Below are 22,778 nucleotides of genomic sequence, written 5' to 3'. Positions count from 1 at the left end.
AATTAGGTATTTTACTTCATGCATATTTAACTAAGTTTAAAGAGTTCACTTACAAATTTATAATCGAATCAATTTATTAGATAACAAATAACTTTTATTGATTAAAGCAAAGAAAGTGACTTATTTTAACAATATCAGATACCGCATGTTTGATTAAGCTTATAAGTAATTAATTTTTTTTCTAATGTATTTTTCACATGTTACTTATTTATACTTATGAGTTTAAAATTTATTTATTTTGACAACGAAATGGATGTTATTATCAAAATAAGTAATATGCTCTATATTTAATTTTATTAGTTAAAAATATATTTGTTAGAACTTTATTATGAGTGTTCAAAAATATATTCCGACGCACTTTGTAATGAACGTCGTGAGTGTAACCTTTTAAACTAAATCTTGTGTAACGTAAAACATCTTTTATGGTCTGAATTTGTTGATAAAAATTAAATTTCAGTCCACCTTAAAATATCTTTCTGACTTCGCCCCTGGAACCTACCTAAAATATCACAAAAAATCGACCCAACTCGACTGGGTCGGTTCGATCCGGTCGGGTTTTGCCCACCTCTACATATTAGTACAAAGGATCAAAGTACAAACGTTATAAATTTTCTAGATTAAAAAATTCCGATAAAATAGTTTGGTACAGAGAAGCAACCATAAACTAAAAAATTGAATCAACTTAGAAAAACATATAACATAAAGAATTGTTAGGGGAATCCACCACAATTTAATCCCGTAATTATCCAATTACTGATTAATTTTCAAACACAAGCGACAAATCAAAATCAATCTAACTCCATAAATTTAGCCATTGTTTGAGCCACATTATTTTCATAATAATGAATTTTTGAATAGTGTATTGATGTGAAATGTGTGGTTAAAATGGAAAGTGAAAGAAACTAATGCTAACGAACGAGGATTCAAATGATTTATATTATCGAAGTTTTGGAATCCACCACAATTTAATCACACAATTATCTAATTATCGATTAATTTTCAAACACAAGTGACAAATCAAAGTCAATCTAACTCCATAAACTTAGCCATTGTTTTAGCCACATTATTTTCATAAAAATGTATTTTTGAATAGCGTATTGATGGGAAATGTGTGTTAAAAAATAAGGAAAAGTTTTACATTTGCATTTAATGTTATTTTAATGACAAATGTGTAGTTAAAATAATGTTTAATCATTATTTATGAATATATTTTTCAAAGAATGTGATTCAAATAGATCCTTAATAGTAAATTCAAAGTTAAATAAGCCCTTTTTTGAGCCCTATTCTATGAAAAAAAAGTACTTTTAAACAATATTTTGATATCATTTCAACCACATATTTCTCAATAAAATAATACTACACACAAATTCAAAAAATTTTCCTATTTTTTAACCACATATTTTCTATCAATAAAATATTCAAAAATACATTCTTCCTCCCAAAATAGGTCTTAAACAAGGGCTTAGTCTCTGTTTAATGTGGATTAAAATAAAAATTTTAGTAGATTTTGAGAAAAGTTCATGAAATGTATGTTTAAAAAATTGTAAATCTCATGATATATAATATATGATTAAAATTAATTTTTAATTTTTACTTAAAATTAAAATTTAGAATTTAATAACTTCAAACGAGGGATAAATATAATTGCGGCCTTTTTGTTTTGATTGTTTGGGATTTTTCCCAATGGCCCAATGGCTCGATATCAATTTCCAGCTTGTAGAGGGCCAAAAATTTGGAATTGACAGAGTCGAGTGTCGACCCAAAATTTATAAATATAGGCTAGTCTACCTAACATGGCTGGTCCATTTACAAAATATTTTTGAGCCTTTAGTCGTCTAGTATCCACTGTTTACATGAAGAAACGAGAAAGGTTGACAATTGGTCATATATAATTATTTGGTGCATTAAAATTAAATTGAACGAAATTAAATTAACCATAGACAAATATGTCATATGACGGCATTTTGCCCAAATCTAGAGATTGAGACTTTCCTTTGAAAGGAGTTAATGAAGAGATATGTATCTTTTGTCGATTGATAGACTAGTTGTCGTTGGAAAAGAATATTGTGTTGCTTTTGAGACTCGCTTCATTGGTATAGAACCTTAACACTAATGGCTTGTTAGAGATTTTTTGAAAATAAATTTTCCTCATAATTATTTTTAACCATAATACTATGAGATTCATAACCTTTATTTACTTTTTAATCATATTATATTTTTTTTTAGTTGGAAGAATCTCTTTTTTAATTAAAAGGTAAAAGTGCATGTTTTAGAAGGTGTGGCATAGTAATAATTTGACGTGTGAAAACGATTGCGTGGAAGATCCATTACGCTATAACTACAAATTAAGTATTTTTTTTATCCATTTGAGAGATGATGGATGATATACTAGTTAACTTTAAAATTAAATTAAAGGCCAGAGACCCAATTTGAAAATTAAACTAAACTGAAGTTCGATGATCTAATTAAGACAAATGAAAGCTATAGTGATTGGTGATGAAATGAGTTATGCTACAGAAACAGGCTGCACACGTGATTGGAGAGTTTGAAAAAAAAAAAAAAAACCAATAACTTATTGCCACATCAGTCTATTTTCTGTTCCCTATTTTTGAACCTGTATGTTTATCATTTTTGTTACTCAAAAGTAGAACTAATGTCGTACTTATTTGGTCTCAATCACTGATCGAGCTACCATATAGTCATCTTTCCTTAAGCCTTGTTGAGCTCTTGTAGCGAGGACTCAACTTTCTATTTGGATGTTTAATGGAATACTCCAAATTAAACTCCTATTAAAAAATTATGTGAAAACGGCCAAAATTTTAATTTTTATCGTAATGAAATTTTTCAGTGATTACGAGGGAGAGAATCCCTTGCAAATTTTTCATCTTCATTATCATCTTTTTGTTGTAGTAATTAATAGTTATTAGGATTGTTAATTAAAAAAGGAAAATTGATAAATATGGGATCCCTGGGTAGATGGAAAGTGCAATATTTGTACACATATTTTGCAAATATTCTTACAGGAAATTAGGGTTCGTTATATAGGATTTTTGAAAAATGAACTTCGTTAGAAAATTCTTTTACGAGAAGTAGAAGAAATAATAAGAATCCTGCCAAACAGACTGTTAGTTTCACGAGTATATTGAATCAGACAAGGGAGATGATTGCATTACAAAGAAATGTCTCAAATGGATGGGAGATAATGACATGATTATGATGGCTTATCCGGTTCCCATTTCATATCTATCTTTGTTTTTGTTTAAATCCATCCAAACTCACTTTGTCAAGTTATCGACTCATTACATTAATTAATTTGACTATTCTTATGTTTAGGCCAACATTAGGGAAATGTATCAGTGTGTTCTCCTAATTAGAAAAAAATAAAATAAAAATAGTGGTGTTATTAAAATATTATTAATGGTCCCTGTTTGAGCCCCATTTTTGGAATTAAAATTTATTTTAAATAGTGTTTTTTGGGAGAATGTGTGATTAGAAAATAAGAAAAAGTTTTACATTTACATGAAAATTTATTTTACAAGAAAATATGTGGTTGAAGATGAATCTTGGATTTACGCGTAAATTTTGCCTAACGATGCCTAGACTTTTGAAACTTCACTTTGCTGCCCTTCAATTCCTCGCGCCTGTTTAAGTCTTGCCCATAGTAAATGGAAAATAAAATATTAATTGAACCATATTTTGCAGCTTCTCTTACAAGGAATTAGTTGCACGAGCTATAGAATTATTCAAGGAAGATGATTGCTTTACAAAAAAATAAAAAATAAAATAAATAAATAAATGTATTAAATAAAATTTATTTAAGATTAATTTTATCTAACATCAGTTTAGATCATTACAATTTATAAGTTCAATTAAATAAGTTATGTGACATTACATTTAAATAAATCGATCATTAAATGATGCTAAACAATATGCCATATTGCGAGCAAGAAGTTTGCCTCCTGATTAATAATTGTTCGTACTTTTGTTTTGAGTTATCACTTCGATCCTCAAGGATATGACGCTCTTGTTTGAACTCCATTTTTGTAAGAAAATACATTTTGAAATAGAGATTTTTTGAAAAATATGTAATTAAAAAATGAGAAAAATATTTCGATTTACGCGTAAAATTATTTTATGGAAGAATGTGATGTTGAAAATGAGTTTTTGAAAAAATGGGAGCCAAACATAGACTTTATTGAATTAGAAACGTGAAAACATTTGAGCTTTAATTAAGTGAAATAAAAATATATAATTAAACTGGGTTTGAAAATTTGAATCATTTTGACATATAGCATAAACTTCAATATTTTTATCGATTGCATAACCACAATTTCTAGGTAAAATTTTGAATTAAAAAAAATTACAAATTACGTAGAAATTACTAGTAATATAATAAAATTGTTTTTTTAATAAGTGTAAGGTTTTGCCCAATTAGTTAAGATTTAATTGCAACAATTGCACAATGAAGGATAACATTATAACGTGATTAAATCTGAAATTATGATACTTTTGTCCAATATTTTTACAAGCAAAACACTAGTAACACCTCCTCAAGATGAACTAGTTTTGAAAGTCGAACTTTTCAATATAGCTAGCTAAGTTCCATATTACGATACAGGTAAAATTATGAACAAACACTTTAAATTTATATAATTAAGTAGCATCACTGGATTTAAAAAAAAAAAAAAATCCATTATTTGAATAATGCTTGCCACACCACTGTATTTAAAAAAAAAAAAAAAAAACTTTTGGGTAATGGATTCAATGATAAATGATTGATTACCAACAAAAATATTAAATTCCTTCGTGTGCTAGAATTTTTATGTTAGGGTTGAAATAGTCAGCATTTCTAATCTGTATCTATTGTCTCCCATCGAATAAAGATGAAAACACAAACCAATTTATAAGGTTTTGGACTATTTATCTTAATAATGTTAACATTTTAAGATGGAACCCTAAGTTTTAATATGGTATTAGAATCCTTTAAATTCCAACGAGCGATTCGATCAGATTAAGACTCAATAAATAAGCATACGAATTTCAAGATTGATATGTTCAAACGAGTCACCATCTTACAGGGATATGTTAAGAGATAAAATCTTATATCAAATAAAGATAGAAACATAAACTAACTTATACAATATTAGGCTACTCATATTAAAAAGGTTGACATTTTAAGATGGAACTTAACTCTCTAACATCTACAACCTTGCCCTATAAATTATGGTGAGATTCACACTGAATTTTTCATCCAATCTTGAAGCATAATTTCCTCTACTTGAGAAAAATGGCTCACTTCAAGATTTTGCTTTTTCTCAGCCTTCTCTTTACTATAGTTCTTGTGTTCTCTTCCAAAGCTTCTGCTGATAATGAGCCTGGGGTTGCCCAAACTCGTGAGTATTGTTCACCAATCTCTCTCTCTCTCTCTCTCTCTCTCTCTCTCTCTCTCTCTCTCTCTATATATATATATATATATATATATTTACACACACACACACACACACACGCACATACATATACATATACACGCACACACGTATCTTTGCACCCCACTTATGGCTTCTTCTGTGATGTTCAATTAATAGTAAGTCGAGGGGGTGGTCAACCTTGGGTCTTAGGTATGGATCGAATCATGATAAGGAAGGTTCAATGGTTGTCCAATTTCCAAGTGGAAATACTATAATATTCAAATTTTTTTTTGGTAGATTAGATAGCATAATGAAGTAATTATTTCATTATACTATTTGTCCAGTTTAGTAGTGCATACCAATCATACTCTAAATTTTCGTCGTAAGTAGTTATACTAATGTTTCTAGACTGTAAATTTTTGTAGAGGGTGGCGAGCAAGTGGACCATCACGGCGGTGGATGGCACTGCCACCGTCCACACTGCAAAGAGGGTGCCGGTGGCGATGAGACTCATCGAGCCAAGACAGAGACTAAATCTGGAGAAATTGAGAGTATTAATCACAGGCCCTAGAAACCCAAATCAAAGCACTGCAAATATTGGCTATATTTATATATTCAAATCTTTGGTAGATTAGATAGCATAATAAAGAGAGTAATTATGTTCATTATACTATTTGTCCCATCTAGCAGTGCATACCAATCATACTCTAAATTTTCATCGTAAGTAATTTACTAATGTTTCTTAACTGTAAATTTTTGTAGAGGGTGGCGAGCAAGTGGACCATCACGGCGGTGGATGGCACTGCCACCATCCACACTGCAAAGAGGGTGCCGGTGGCGATGACACTCATCGAGCCGAGACTGAGACTAAATCTGGAGAAATTAAGAGTACTAATCGCAAGCCCTAGAAACCCAAATCAAAGCACTGCAAATATTGGCCACACTGTTATTAATTTCCTACTTCTTAGTGGGGATACTACATTGAATATTGTAAAAGCAAGCAAACGGTTGCTTTATGTATTTTGTGTGTTTCAAGCAATAAGGCATCTACTGCCATGGTGTGTTAATTAAGCTCATCGCTTGGTTTTATTTACTGTCTCAATATTATGCTTTGTGTTGTGCTTCATGCAAAAGGTTTAATGAAGAAGTTGTTTTTAATTTTAATAAGGTAATCTTTATTTTTTTTCAGTTTTGTAGATGTTTTTGAGCAAGAAATATTGCTTGAACTTTCCCTTTCTTTTGGACTTATTGTCAACCTGATTGTGCTGTCTCGACGCAGTCCTTGACTGGCCACACTGAAACTAATTTTTAATATGAAATTTGCTATTTGTACTTACACGCCGGTGTATATAGCACGGCCCTTTTAATATTATTTCATTCATGTAAAGCATTAACAGATTAAATTGAGGATGATTAGCATAATCCAATCTAGTAAAGTTCATGTTCATATTTAGAAAATGGGACTTGAACATGAAGCTTCACGTACCCTTTTACAATCATAGCCTTAACCATGTACTTAAAACGGCTTACGATAGTGATACTGATTGTGTTAACACTACGGCTTTGAGTAAAAAGGAGAAAATCCTCTTGAGATAAGCATTGTTAAAGGTAAGATGAAGGATTAAAAGAAATTTACAGCAGCTATAACAACTACAATCCCTCATTTCTAACATTGTAGCTGGTTAGAAATTGAAAGCAAAAGCTTTATGTCACGTTTGAGATAAAAAAGTGACTCTCATTTAAAATTGCTACACAGGATAAAAACAGTCAATTTCTAATCTAGTTTCATTTTGATAAATAATATTTTTTCAATATTAAATTCATTACCAATATTCATTAATTTTTCAACTAAATCAGAGCGTACAATTCTGTCATAGCACTTGACGGGAATTTCCACGTGGACAACAACGTTGCAAATGTGGATGATATTTTTCGTCTGAGTAGTGCTCTGTAACACCATTGGTGATTACTATTAGTGCATGTTTTGTTGGAGTTTAAGTTACAATTGAAGTGATTATTAACGATGGATCTTAGGCATATGAGGACAATATCTGGATTGTGTCATACGAAATGTTCAGATAAAAATTATGTTTGACAAAAAGGAATTATAAAATAATCACTTACCAAACCTGACCTTAGATTTTTTGGAAATAAAAAGAGTAAAAATTAATGAAAAAAAATAAGAATATAACAATTATACATGACAAGCAAATTAATTGAATTATTTTGACAAAGCACAAAAATTCCACACTCGTGCAACCTAATGTTGTACGTAAGATTAGAGTTGAATGAGCCCCCACAGGCATGACGCAGTGCGAAAGCAGGGGGTTCTATATGGATTTTAGAAGGTTTGAATCCCCATGTCAGTTGGAAAGTAGTCGTCCCGTGGAGACAAAGTTATAGTAAGCTTTGTCGTCGCTCCGAGGATTCTTTCCGCACGTCGTAAAGGAGGTCTACAGATAGGAGAATGGCATCCCAAATGTCTGGCCCAAATGTTATAAGCTGTAACCGTATTCGGATTTACCTAGGTGGTGAATAAGGGGGAAAGACCGCTACTTCTCAGGATTAGTCAGGCGAAGTTTGGATATCTGAGTTATCAATAATAATAATAATAATAATAATAAGATTAGAGTTGAATGGAACATGACATGATTTTGTTGGGATTGCTAATATAACATCAAAATATACTTCAGTCCAATTAAGATTGAGTTGCAATAGTACAAAATGAAAAATAAAACAATATAATTCGATTAACTTTGAAAGTATGACATTCTGTCCAATACTTTCACAAGCCCAACTATAAAATTATCTTAATATATAAATCTCATAGATAAGTTATACGAGTATTTAGGTTGTTTCGCAAAGCTTTTGACCAAAAAATAATAATAATAATAAATAAATAAATAAATAAAATTGATGAAAGATAATAAAATATGTAGTTAAAAACTTGATGAAAGTTCTGGATCCCATTAAATGTGTGATGGTGAAAATTAATTGTTAATTTAAAATTTTTGTCCTTAACGTTTTGGATTGTACGTACTTGCTGTACAGCAAGACATACAGCCCCCCTCACATGAGGGGGCCCTGTCATGTGAGGGGCGTACAATCAGAATAACCCTAACATTTTAGCAACTCTTTAAACTATTCTAAACAAGCGCTTAATATTTTTGGAAGTTGAATTTTTCAGTAAGGCAAACTCTCCTGCCCTCACGAGTAAAATTTTAAACACTCATTTAAATGTTCATGAATAATTAGCTTCAAATTTACTCCTTTAATTCGATGATCTTGACTGCCGCCTCGCTTCATTTTAAAATATGAATTGATTACATGCATGATTGATAATAAAAAAAAGTATGTAAGAAAATTGTTTTTTGTTGTAAGATTTTGACTCTTGCTTGAAATAGTCAGCAATTTTAATCTATATACAATCATTGGCCTATAAATTATGAAGACATTCATGGTGGCGCTTCTTGTGTAAAAATGGCTCACTTCAAAACTTTACTTGTTCTGAACCTTCTTTTTGCTGTAATTCTCGTCATCTCCGCTCGAAATGAGCCTGGTGTAGCCCAACTTCCTGAGTATTGTTTGTTACGCCTATGAATTATCATTCCATATTGGGCCACCTTATTGGACCCGAGCTAGGCCCATTAGTGTTGGGCCTCAAAGCCGAGGCTCTAAGAAGCCTAGCCGAGGCGCCACCGAGGCCATAAAAGCCTAGCCGAAGTGCCTATCACTTTGCTCACCTCATACTGGGCTCGAACTTAGGCCCATTAACCCGCCTTAGCCCATTTCACATCATTTCTCTATATATATGGATTCAATTCACAAGTTAAGGTATGTTCTAAATACTCTGGCCAAATCCCCCATCTCTCTACTATTGCACTCTATATATTTATTTCTCGTTCGGCCGTTGACTTGACCGTCGGAGTGCAAACGGTCGCCGGACCTTTTTCTCGTCCGGCCGCCTTTGCCTCTTGACGGGGTGCTACATACGCAGGTTTCGAGGGGACGAAGCTAGGGTGCCTGTTGGAGCCATTTTTGGAGGTCAACAGATTGGCGCCGTCTGTGGGAAACGCTACGTTAACCATGTTATACCACATAAAAAAGGATTTTATTTTCCGGTCAGTGTTGTACCAAATGAGCGAAGACATCAACCCAAGAAATGAAGAAAAATGATGGAAGATAGCTACTGACTGAGATACAAAAATCTCCTTGAAAAAGGAAGTTTTTCAATGAACATTTTGGCCATGAAAATGGTCTTGAAAAAGAAGAAAAGGTGCCACGGGAAGCATTTAAAAATTTCTTCATACAGTGAAATTTTTCGGCAAGGAAAGAGGCGTGAAAGAATTCCTTGAAAAAGGAACTTTCCGGCGAAGCACGGGTCAAAAAATTCGTACAATTACAAAAATATATACACACCAAACATCCTCAAAAAAAAAAAGCCCACTTTGTTGCTATACAAATCATTCTACATATTCCACCAACGAATTTCCAAAAATCAGCAGGAGTTTCCTGGTTTCAACCTGAGGACCATCCTATTAAGAATTTTTGAATGTACGATATGGTGGATTAGAATTCCTCTGCCAAGTTGCAGCTTGAAGGTGCTACCGGCGAGGCCACCTGTAGTCTCTGATTATGGTCGTCGAGGCAGTGATAACAGCAACCGACCAGGTGAGTAACTGTCCCAAGTAATCCTCTTGATGAATAAAGAACACATCCGGCACACCGTATCTTCAGCAAAACGGCTCAATCAGATTTTGTTTCTTTCTCCGGCGTGCAACTCGGACCACCAGCTGCTGATTCAGTGCCGTGATCTTGTGGTAAGCAGATATGGGGGGAGAAAAGATATATTAGCATCGAGCCTTGCGCTTTTTAATTTTTGGAAAGACGTATGGAAGTATGGAACACGCCAATGTCAACTCATGCAACTTGCTGGTTTTTGTCCAATTGCTTTGCTGATTAGTCAACTTTATTATCACAAAAAGACAATTGGAATTTAATTATTCTGGGACAATCTGATTTGGAGTAAAGAATCGGCCTCTTGGAGGAATGTGGGCCAATATTTGGGCCACATATATTTCATTTTACTCTTGGTACATGGAATCATCATTGGGCTTACGTCTTTATTTAATCCAATGGATTATAAATTAGGCATATTGGGTACTATTAGTCTGACTACTAGATTTGTTTCCACGGAACAATTGCTGCCCTAATCTTTGATTGGGCTTAAACCCGATTTTCTTCGCATGGGGCCACTTCAGGGGAGTCATCTTCTTCAAGTTCGGCACATCTTCGTGATTCTCTTCTCCCCACTTGAGCTACCGCTTGTTATTAAAAATTGGGCTGATTAAATTCTCTTCTAAATCTCTTAAGGCATGCTGGATCTTCAACTTTTCTGAAGAAAGAATGTTGAACTGATTTATGAGGCAACCCCCAGAAGATCATACTCGGCCAATTCTTGATTAGGCAAACTTGTTCACATTATGGCACTTGAATTATTCAAGCATACCGAAGTCCTCGTTCCTTGAATAAAGGAAGAGGCGATATATTATAAGTCCTCACTCCTTGAATAAAGGAAGAGGCAATATGTTTGAAGTCTTTGTTCCTTGAATAAAGGACGAGTAAAGCTGTCAGACGTGTAAGCCCTTGCAAAAGGAGCCTTTCCTGACCTCACTCATGGGATGCTTACTCCTCGCCTCATTATTATCGAACTTAGCTCTAAGTCCTCGTCTATCCGAGGCCAGCTTATAAGACTTCAATAGTTCAACTCTTTGCCAGACCTATGCTCCCTCGCTTCGCGGGATGTCTTTTGCTCGCCTTACTATCGTCGAGCATTAGCTCTAAGTCCTCGTCTACCCGAGGCCACCTTATAAGACTCCGATAGTTTGGCAATTCATCAGAGGTTTATTCGTAGCTCCACAAGATGAGTATTCATTGCCTCAATATCACCGAGCTTAGCTCTATGTCCTCGTTTATCTGAGGCCGGCTTATAAGATTCCGACAGTTCGACAGTTCATTAGATATTTATTCATCGCTTTGCGAGATGTCTTTTCCTCACTTCGCAGCATTGTCGAGCCTTACTCTAGGTCTTCGTCATTCCGAGGCAAGTCACTAAGCCTCTGATAGTTCGAGACTTATTCGCGAGACGTCTATCTCCCGCCTCACCAAATGCTGTCCGCAGCTTGACAAAGTTTTAACCCTCCCGAAACGGAGTCCCCTGTGGGTCATTGCCTCGGCTGTAGTGTTGCGATAGCTTTACCAACCTTCAGCCATCTCCCACATCGGTCCCAGATGAGCTCCTTACTCGGCTTTACAAAGTTTAGTCGCACCTAACGCGGAGTCCCCTATGGGTCATCGCTTCAGTGGCTGCATTCCCTCCTAAACTTTACAAAGCTTTAGCCATCTCCCGTATCGATCGCAGATGAGCTCCTTACTCAGCTTTACAAAGGTTAGACACACCTGACGTGGAGTCCCCTGTGGGTTATCGCCTCAGTGGCTTTGTTTCCTCCTGAGCTTTACAAAACTTTAGCCATCTCCCAACGCGTCATCCCCTGTGGGTCAGCGCATCGGTGTCAGATGAGCCCCTTCCTCAAGCAGGCATTGAAACTTCAGCACCTCAGTCGAAGCTGCGTCCCAACCTTCAGCTTCACAACCTTTAGCATCTCCCATGCGAAGTCCTCTGAGTCAGCGGTTCCGTAGAGACAGCTGAACCTACAACCACAGCAGCAACCATACACTCAGCGGATCTTAAAAAGTCAACAGCTGGTATACATCTATTATGTTCAGTTCAGAGTCAGCCTCTGCTTCGTTATCAGTACAGCTGTTCAGTTCAGAATTTTGCTTCTGCCTCAGCCATGTTACATCTACTTATCGTCGGAGAGCTAATATTACCTCAACATGGCTGCACCATCCACCATGTCTGGGATGCGTCGTCACCTCGGAGGAGAGGCTTACGTCCCATCTGGGTCACCTCGTTTGAACTCCGAGGCGCTAGCACATGCCTCCCTCTGGCCAGGCTAAACGCCAAGGAGAGAAACCCCAACATGGCTGCACATCCACCATGTCTGGGATGCGTCGTCACCTCGGAGGAGAGGCTTACGTCCCATCTGGGTCACCTCGTTTGAACTCCGAGGCGCTAGCACATGCCTCCCTCTGGTCAGGCTGAACGCCAAGGGGAGAAGTCCCAACATGGCTGCACCATCCACCATGTCTGGGATGCGTCGTCACCTCGGAGGAGAGGCTCGCGTCCCATCTCTGGGCCACCTCGCTTGAACTCCGAGGTGCTAGCACATGCCTCCTTTTGGCGAGATTGAACGCCAATGGGAGAAGCCACTTCACGTGAATTCCAAGGCTCATACAATTATTATGCTTAAGTTCGGCTGCAACAGCATTCGTTGGATCCCTTCAGGTTATAGTTATTATGCTTAAGTAAAGTTCAATTGCTTAACGAGGCTAATACACTTCGGAGAAAAACAGCATGTGATGAAGATAGATTACAGTGAAAAGTGAACTACACTAAGCCCAGTCAATGGTGGAGGTGCTTCGACAGCAGGTGCCTCAGCAGCTTGAGCCTTACAATTTAGCCTTCACAAGCCTCGCAGGTTCGATTTCTCAACCACCTCGACTTCATCACATTTCAGCCTTCACAAGCCTCGTAGGTTCGATTTCTCAACCACCTCGGCTTCATCACATTTCAGCACTCACAAGCCTCGCAGGATTGGTTTAGTCCATATTACAGAAGAGCTGCTGTCGAAATTTTGAAAAAGTATACGCAGTATATCTTTCGAGGCAATTCGTAAGTCCTCGCTTATTCTGACACATTTTCTGAGGCAGTTCCTAAGTCCTCATTTATTGGAGCGACTCATATTTCTCGAGGCAATTCATAAGTCCTCGCCTATTCGAGATCGATGCATATTTTTGAGGCAATTCGTAAGCCCTCGCTTATTGGAGCTACCCATCTTTTTGAGGCAATCTGTAGGACCTCGCCTACTTGAGAGTTTAGATTTCAAGTCCGACCCGCATATAAATAACACGACTCGGACTTGGGGGACTACTGTTACGCCTATGAATTATCAAGGGTGCCTGTTGGAGCCATTTTTGGAGGTCAACATTGTTCACAATCTATCCATGAGCGTGCGTCTTGTAAATGTTGCGTGTTACTACTACATATGAATAGATAACATTTAACATTGTGGGTCGATTGGATATATAGAAGAGAATAATATTAAAAAAATTATAAACCAGTTAGGATCTTGTTTATTATATTGTCTTGTTATTTTCGTTAATGCTTACATAAATAGAGAAATGATATACTAAGTAGGGTCGACCCTGAAATTTTAGGTGTTCTGTGCGACATTTTAAAATGGTGCCCCTTTCATGTAATAAAAAATATATTATAAAAATAATAATTCAATAACATCATTTCATACCAAAAACATGACATTTAAATTTTGTTTATTTTCACATATCGTGAATAAAAAAATATAAATAAAGCTCAAATGCATTCTTCAAACTTCATCAAAATTCATATGTCATCAACAGAGAACCATCCAAACTATTAACCTTTTCATACAATTTCACATGAGCAAACTTTGAAATAAAAAATAGCAAGTACCACGTGTAAATCTTGAAATGCAACAAATCATGTAAAAATATTTGTTCTTGCATTTTTAGAAACAAACTCACTAATTAAACTTTCGTAATCAATATGTTTTAGCAAATCTTTTTCAATAAATATCAAAACTAGCGCATTCAATCGTTCTTGTAAGATGGTTGATTGCAAATAAGATTTTTATAGCTTCGATTTTGCAGAACATTTTTCGACAAATGCAACAATAACAATAATTGTCAATAGTATTCTATAAGCAATAAATATATTCGAAAAGCAATCCAATCTTGTCAAATAAGTCAATTTATCAAAAGCTATTTTTGTTTCTTTTGGTAAAAAAATTCGTAAAAATTGAATGTAATCAACTATCAGTTATGATCCAACAAAAACTTACCCTTCTAGAACAAAAAAAATAAAATAACTAAATAAATAAATAAATAAATCATGAAATAGCAATTTTCAAGTGGACTCTTTCTTGTAACATAGTTGATCGCAAATAAGATTTTAAGAACTTTAATTTTGAAGAACATTTTTCGACCAATGCAACAATAACAATAATTGTCAATAGTATTATATAAGCGATAAATATATTCGAAAAGCAATCTAATCTTCTCAAATAAGTCAATATATCAAAGCTATTTTTGTTTTTTTTGGTAAAAAAATTCACAAAAATTGAATGTAATCAACTATTATTTATCATCCAACAAAAACTTACCCTTCCAGAACAAAAAAAAGAAAATAATAATAATAATAATAATAATAATAATAATAATAATAATAATAATAATAATAATAATAATAATAATAATAATAATAATAATAATAATTATATATATATATAGCAATTCACAAGTGGATAATCAGCTCCAATAAATAGATTGTACTATTATAGAGCAAGTAATAAATATTGACAATAAAGTTTTTTCTCTTCTTTATTTGACTATTCTTTGTGGGTTAAAGGATGAGAATGAGAGAACTGATAAAAATGAATCTATTATTAGCTTTTTACTCTCCATTTTAATCATTTGAAGTTTGGGCTACTTAATTTTCTTTTTAGACAGGTAATTGATTAATGAAGCTAATTGGACATTTAATATTAGGACTAGTAAAATATAGTTTTTAATATTTTTTGACAGCAAGATAGTTTAGAATTATAAAAATAATTTTTTTCAACATATGTTAAATTGAACATTTATTTTCAATAATATGTTAAACTAAACATATATTAACATAATATAAATATTTTTACTCTTTTTTCGTAAGTAGTGTGCCCTTTAACTTTATATAATAATAAAAATTTTAAATCTTAAAATTAATAAAAAATATGTACCATTATAAATATGTACTTCTACATATATATAGACTTATATATAAAAAAAAATTTGGTGCCCCTATAATGTTGAGGCCCTATGTGGTCGCTCAACTCGTACGCTCTCAGACCATCTCTGGGACTAAGCATCCGTGACAATTAACTACTTTTTATGTAGTTGTACACTAAAAATTTATGTAATTTCAGGTTTTAAATCATATATTCCAGTAAAATCAACAAGTGGTTTGAGTTTGAATTAATATTAAACAACTTTCTCAAGTTAAATATTAAAGTTTTAAAAATAAATTACAGTTTCTCATGCAACTTTTGCACAACTTATCCTATTTTTAAATATACAAAGTTTCTGAGTGTCGGTGATTCATCATTCATGTTTAGTTTGTGTTTCCATTTTCTAGAAACCTAACCCTATCCCTATTTATTGATTTTCATTGTAAGTAACTGTTACACTGATGCTGCTAAATCTTACATTTTTTAAGAGGGCGGCGAATGGCATAAAAAGGGAGGCAGTGGACGCCATCGTTACTATTATCCACTCTGCAAAGAGGGCGCCGGTGGCAACGAGACTCATCGATCCGAGACGAAGACGGAGACTAAATCTGAAGAAATTAAGAGTCCTAATACAGATAAATTCAAAAAGACCTGCAAGCATTGGCCAAACTGTTACTAACTTTCTCTTTCTTAATAGAGAGATTATGTTGAATGCAAAAGCAGCTTTTGATAAAAATATATTGTGTATTAATTTTATAATCAACGTATGATATTAATTTTAACCACACATTTCGTGTCACCTCTTTGTTCCTCTTCATAACAGTCTCATTATAATTTTCTCAAACAATCACGAAGTTAGATTTCTGATATTGTGACTTTAGTCGTTTGTTTATAACGATTCTTTTGGTTCACGAATTTTATACGTGGAGGAACAAACTTCGTTTGATTTTCCTTATGAGTTGTAGTGGACCTATGTTGTGTAAGCGAAGTGATTAGACATCGAGAGTCATTTGTAATATGGACGAAGTATGTAAAATTAGGGTTGCGTTTAAGTGTGAGACCTCTAATACGTGATAGATAGTTGTTGCATCTGTATAAAGAATCTTGGATCTAAGTGAACATGCTTCACAGACATTGGCTTAATTGGTTAGCTGAATCTCGTCAAGAAACTCTAGTGTTCCTTACGGTTTTTTATCTCTATGCTTTGATGGAAATAGATTTGACGAGACCCTAATTATCGACATATTTGGCAATCAATTTTTTAAATACAACTTGAGGTTAAAAGAATCACAATAATTATTGTATGTATGAATATATTAATTACATTATTTTGCTGTCTTCAAAAGTTAGGCAAACCCCAATTAATCATTCACGTACGCCTTTGTTTTTAGTTGTCACATCGGATTATGTTTATAAAAGAAGAAACTTGTAAATGTAAATTGCTGTATGAATTAAATTGAATTATTTTGACACTACACAAACTTCAATAATTTCCCTGCTTGTGCGACCTCCACTCTTACATACAAAATTGAATGAAACATGATTGCTAATAATAAGATTGAGTTGTAACATTTTCAAAAATAAAAAGTAAAACATTATAATTTTTATTACAAATTTTGAAATTATGATACTTTGTCCAACACACACACAATTAAGACCATGGTACCATCTTAAAGCGCACACATGCATCTCTATATAAACTCGTAACGAGTGGAGGATTTATAAAAAATACATACCCTAGTTTATAAATGAATTGCATCAAAATTCAAATACTACATCACCTCATTATAAATATTAAAATTCAAATAATTGATTATCAAGAAAGATAAGAGAAAATAACGACTTCATTTCATAAGCAAGAGTTGGTATATATTGTTGTAGTGTGACCCAAATTCTTGGGGTTTAAGGAGTAGTAGGTGAGTTGGTATTGAGAAATCAACTTCTGGACCGGGACAAATGATTGTCACAATTTCGCTAGCTTTTCGCTAACTAGACGCTCGAACGCTTGGAGCAGAACAATCGTCACCCGTTTCTCCCCTGCTTGTTGCTCGAGCGACAAGCTTGACCCTTGACGCCGCTCAAGTGACATATTTTCCCGGTTTTTCGTGTCTTAACACATTTTGAACTCCTATTTGTCTACAACTAGGTTTTTGGGCATCTCTCTATATACAAACCCTCGTGTACTGCATTATAAAACGTGAAGTCTTGAGAGATTGAGAGAGAAAAATATATACAACATCTTGAGAGTCTTATATTCAATTGAGAGTATTGAATATTGATATTGTAAACAAATTTCTATTGATTATAGTGAATTTTCTCCTCCTCTGCCGAAGTTTTTTTCCTAATTGGGTTTCCACGTAAATCTTTGTGTTATTTATTTTTGCTTTATTTCATTATTTTCATATCTTGCGATCCGTATTCATAACATAAATATGTTGCAAGATTTTGAACTAGAATTTCAAACTGTCCCTGTTTGGTTCAGCCAATAAAAAAGATGGATCTAAATATAAATCCAAGTCAACAATTAATTTGAATTATACATTTCATGGGATCCTTCAAAAAATGGGAGCCAAACGGAGGCTTTCTATAAAAATCTGACTTCTATCTAAACCAAACATGAACCTATAAATATTTGCCAGACTCACACTGAGCTTCTCGTCCAAGCTTGAAGCTGCATAATTTCCTCTACTTGAGAAATTAATGACACGCTTCAAGACTTCACTTATTCTCAGCCTTCTCTTTGCAGCAACTCTTGCATTCTCTTTCAAAGGGGCTTCGGCTGATAATGAGTCTAGTGTTGCACATATTGGTTAGTACTAATAACAAATTTTGGTGACAATCCCATTTAAGCTTCGATGATGTTTCGATTAGAAAATATAGGAGTTTTCGTGACAATAATAATTATACTTATGGTGCTTCTGTTGGAATTTTGTATCAAAAATTGGTTGTGACCAATTTTACATGATTATTTAAGTGGAACTCTTAATTTGGTGAATGAAAAATTAAGCCAAATGTAAGCCGTTTAATACTTAAAATTGATGGAACTGTATAAAGTATTGTGGAATATTCTAAAAAGAGATGGATGAAAAGTTGTGTCTTTTCATATGAATCCAATAATTATGAATTCCAAGAGGTGTCTCTTGGGGGGGGGGGTGTGTGTGTGTTTGGATTTTATAACTTAAAAAAAAAAAGAATTCAAGAAATTCAATTCATAATTCTGTATGATTCCATTCCATGCTTAGATAGTTTGCATAAAACTCTTGCATCAAAGTCATGGTTATGGTAGAGAGTGAACTTTGTTCGAGTTTGTTGGTCGAAGTCATTTGGAGTGCTCCTATGACTCGACATGGTCATTGTATCTTGGGAGATGATTGTTGGAAAACTGTTAGCACCGATGCGGGGCAAATTCATCTTAAAGACAAAGTGTCTAACACTTGCTTCGACCAATCGCATCACTCACATCTCACCTTGATTCTTTCTAATCTCTTTCATTGTATTTGATTTCAGAAAATTAATAACATTCTTTTGATTTCATGTAGGTTTGAAATAAAGAATGGAAATAACTGAATCTATCGTTTCATCTTCCCAAATTCATTTCGGTAAGACGAAATTGCATTTCGATTTTGTGAACATAAATGACATGTTTTGTGAATATAAGATGTACAATATCGGTGTAATTTTTCAACAATCTTAAGATGAATCCCGGTGCTTCTTGTGCATTTTATATTCTAATTAGAATATGGAATTCTACTTTGGTATTTTCTCTAAGAAAACTGGTATTCCATCATCATATATCCTCTATATCTGGTTTTGATTGGTGAAGGATTAAGCGTCAAATATTTGCTCTCACATACCAACCATTGTGTTAAAACTGCAAATATGTATTTTCTGGATTAAAGAATTGCCATAATTGGTTTTTCTCTCAATTCATTTGACAGTGGTTGGATTTGTGATAAAGTTATGTTATTGGAATAACTTGTAATACAAGTTGCATGTACTTTTTGAATTGAAAAACTGCACTAATTTTTTTTAAGGAAACCATAATTAGTTTCTGCCGACATGAGGGAAATCTGGAAGAAGTATATTGGAAAAGCATATATAAATGCATTCTTTTAATATTTATAAAGAAATGAATAAGGCAGAATATGGATTTGCCGTTACAAATCCGATGGAATTCTGCAAACTGTTAATTACATGAAGGGTTATTTAGCAATTAATTACTTCATAATTCATAAAGTCAGGTTACAATTGTGAAATTAATCAAATAGTAGCTGCTATCTTTGATTTTAAAACGGATTTGATCGGTGACTTTTCAGGAATCTTTTAATAATTAATTACTTCATAATTCATAAAGTCAGGTTACAATTGTGAAATTAATCAAATAGTAGCTACTGTCTTTGATTTTAAAACGACTTTGGCCGGTGACTTTTCAGGAATTTGAATGTTATGTTTTGTCCGTTTATTTTCGAATTGAATATTTGTGTAAACTATAAAGTCTCTACATGGCTGGAATAAATTCATGAATTTGTGGCTTGGCAATAAATAAAATATGTTTTATATGACAGGAAATTGCTAGCACCTTTCAATCCAAAAGGTTTGTCCATATTAAAAGATTAATGGCAGATTTATGCTACATGATTTTTTAGAATATTTCCTTTCATTAATCCATAAATCAGTTAAGAGTTTTGGACGTTCCAAAATGAGCCGATACCGATTGAATTCTGGAAGAAAAAATTAGTAAAGTAGTGTAATTGTCATTATTTTGGCACTAAAGTTGTGAATTTATTCATGTTGTAACTACTGTCCATTTATTTAGAATATGATGGAAAGTAAATTATTGCAATTATTATCACATTGCATGGCTGCCAGTAACGTAAATGCATGTGACTCTTCAATTTTAAATGCAAAAGAAAATGAAAACTGTGGACAAATGCATGTAACTTTTCATTGTTATGGAAATTTGGTAAGTTACTGGAAATTATGTGCAATGAATTCATTTGTATAAACGTGAATTCCAAATAGTGAATTCATTTGGCGAATCCATACAAGGGTTTGGATTTCGGAGACTTTTTGGTTAGTATATATAAATCGGTATATGCATATACAGTATGCTACAAATACGGTAAGATATAAATACGGTAAGCCGCATATACGATAAATTGTATAAATGGTGAGCGGCATTTATGGAAAACGACATATACTGTAAGTCGCATATATGGTAAGTTACATATAAGGTATGCGTCAATCCGGTAAGTGACATATACGGTATGAAGTTGTAAATCTGGTATATGTTTATGGATTTTTGTTTGAAAATTATACAAACCTTGATTAATGATGATAGCTTCAATTAATTCTATGAAATTAAATGAGATGACTTGTGCGAAATTATAGTTGCATAAGAGTGACAAAAATGTGGTTTTGTCTTAATCATTTTAAAGTGGAAATTACTTACTCAATTATTGGGATATGAAAATATTTATAGAGCACAAATAGTGTCTATAGTTGGCGATAGTGCTGAAAATTCTTAAAAATAATGATTGTAAAATGACATTTATTTGTAAAGGATAAAAATTATGTAATGCAAAAATTGTGAAGAATATTATGAAATATTATAGAAATAATTTTAAGAGGTATGTCCATCTGTAAAGTTGTGACTTTGAAAGCACAACTTGTTAATCTATAGTTGATTTATTTTTTCAAATGTGAATACGGAGAATAAGATGAATATATGCCTTATTATTTGACGAAAATGTGAAAATTGCACATGTCTGAAGATGCTTAGTCCTTCTTCATGTTTGAATTTGACTTCAATCATAGAACCAATTAAATTTGTATATGCTTTAAAAGCATTGTTGGTCTATGTGATGACCTTGATTAATTTGGAAGATCAAACTAATATGATTGATTGAAGTACAATTTCGAATGGGAAATGATTTTCATTTGTGTGAATCGACAACCACTATTTTGAAAGTACTTAGACTTTCACGAAACACTTGATATGGATATTGTCTAAGTAATAATTGGATTGAACTATGAAAGAGTTAATGAACTCTAAGTTCAAGAATAACCCAAAAATGTGGGGGTTAATATTAATATTTGAGAATTTATGTGAAAAGTTCAAATCATGTGGGTACAACATTACTACTTGGATATATAACCATAATTTAGGAATTGTGGGGGTAACTTAGTTTAAAGTTACACTTTCGTGTACCTCTCAAGAAAATAGAAGAGACACCATATGAATTATGAAAAGATCATCCTCCTTCCTACCAACACTTAAAAGTGTGGAGGTATTTGACAAAGGTTGAGGTTCCTAAGCCTAAATAAATAAATATTAGTCCTAAAATAATTGATTGCATATTTTTGAATGCCAATAATTGTAGTGCATATCGTTTCCTCGTACACAAATCGGATGTACACGAGGGTACCATAATTGAGCTAAGGAATGTGATATTCTTTGAGAATGTGTTTCCTTACAAAAATAAGAAAAATATAAGTTGAATAGCAAAACATATGAAACTACAAATGAGTCTTCAAATGAGGAGGAATCAAGGCGTAGTAAGAGGGCTAGAACGTCCACTTCGTTTGATCCGAATTTTCTAACATATATGATAGAAAATGACCCAAAGACTTTTGAAGAAGCAATATTGTCTATTCCGGAAGCACCGCATTGGAAGGAAGCTATCAATAGTGAGATATATTCCATAATGCAAATTCATACATGAGAATTGGTAGATATACCTCCTAAAAATAATCCTTTAGAGTGTAAATGGATTAAAACATGATGGATCCATTGACAAATATAAGGCTAGATTGGTTGCCAAATGATATAGGTAGGAAGAAGGATTTGACTTCTTTACCTACTCACTCGTGACTAGAATCACTTTGATAAGGTAACTAATTGCAACTGCGGCAATACACAACCTTGAAATTCACCGAATAGATGTGAAAACGGGATTCATAAATGGTGAGTTAGAAGAAGAGATATACATGGAACAACTTGAAGGTATCTCCAAGTGAACGCCATAAAGTTTGTAAACTTGTTTTGTCCTTATATGGCTCCTGAGCAATGGCACCAAAAGTTTGACAAAACGATGTTGCCAAACAAGTTCAATATAAATGAATGCGAAAAGTGTATATACGTGGAAAATACACTAGATGCCTATGTGATTGTGTGTCTATATGTAGGCGATATGTTGATGATAGGCAATAGTCACGAAGTGGTACTAAACACCAAGAAAATACTTACGAAGCATTACGACATGAAAGACATGGGTGTGACATATGTAATACTAGAGATAAAAATCTCTAGAACATCGAAAGAAATTGTACTTTTCCAATCTCATTATGTTGAGAAAATATTTAAAAAGTTTAAAGTATTAGAGGAAAGTTCAACAAAAACCCTATTAACACAAGTCTGCACTTGGTCAAAATAAGGGTGAAA

At 33.5% G+C, this 22,778-nt stretch overlaps 1 protein-coding gene across 1 annotated transcript; it reads left to right on the top strand.

The window, feature by feature from the left end:
* Positions 1-5,245: 5,245 nt before the first annotated feature.
* On the top strand, positions 5,246-6,575 carry LOC111366430. The gene is made up of 3 exons (XM_022987191.1): positions 5,246-5,393; positions 5,834-5,959; positions 6,171-6,575. Exons 1-3 carry the CDS (start codon positions 5,288-5,290, stop codon positions 6,314-6,316), a joined length of 378 nt encoding a protein of 125 aa, XP_022842959.1. The 5' UTR covers positions 5,246-5,287; the 3' UTR covers positions 6,317-6,575.
* The last annotated feature ends 16,203 nt before the right edge of the window (positions 6,576-22,778 follow it).

Source organism: Olea europaea, chromosome 18, assembly GCF_002742605.1.
Source record: "Olea europaea var. sylvestris chromosome 18, O_europaea_v1, whole genome shotgun sequence".
Lineage (NCBI taxonomy): Eukaryota > Viridiplantae > Streptophyta > Magnoliopsida > Lamiales > Oleaceae > Olea > Olea europaea.
This window is presented reverse-complemented; position numbering and strand designations above follow the sequence as displayed.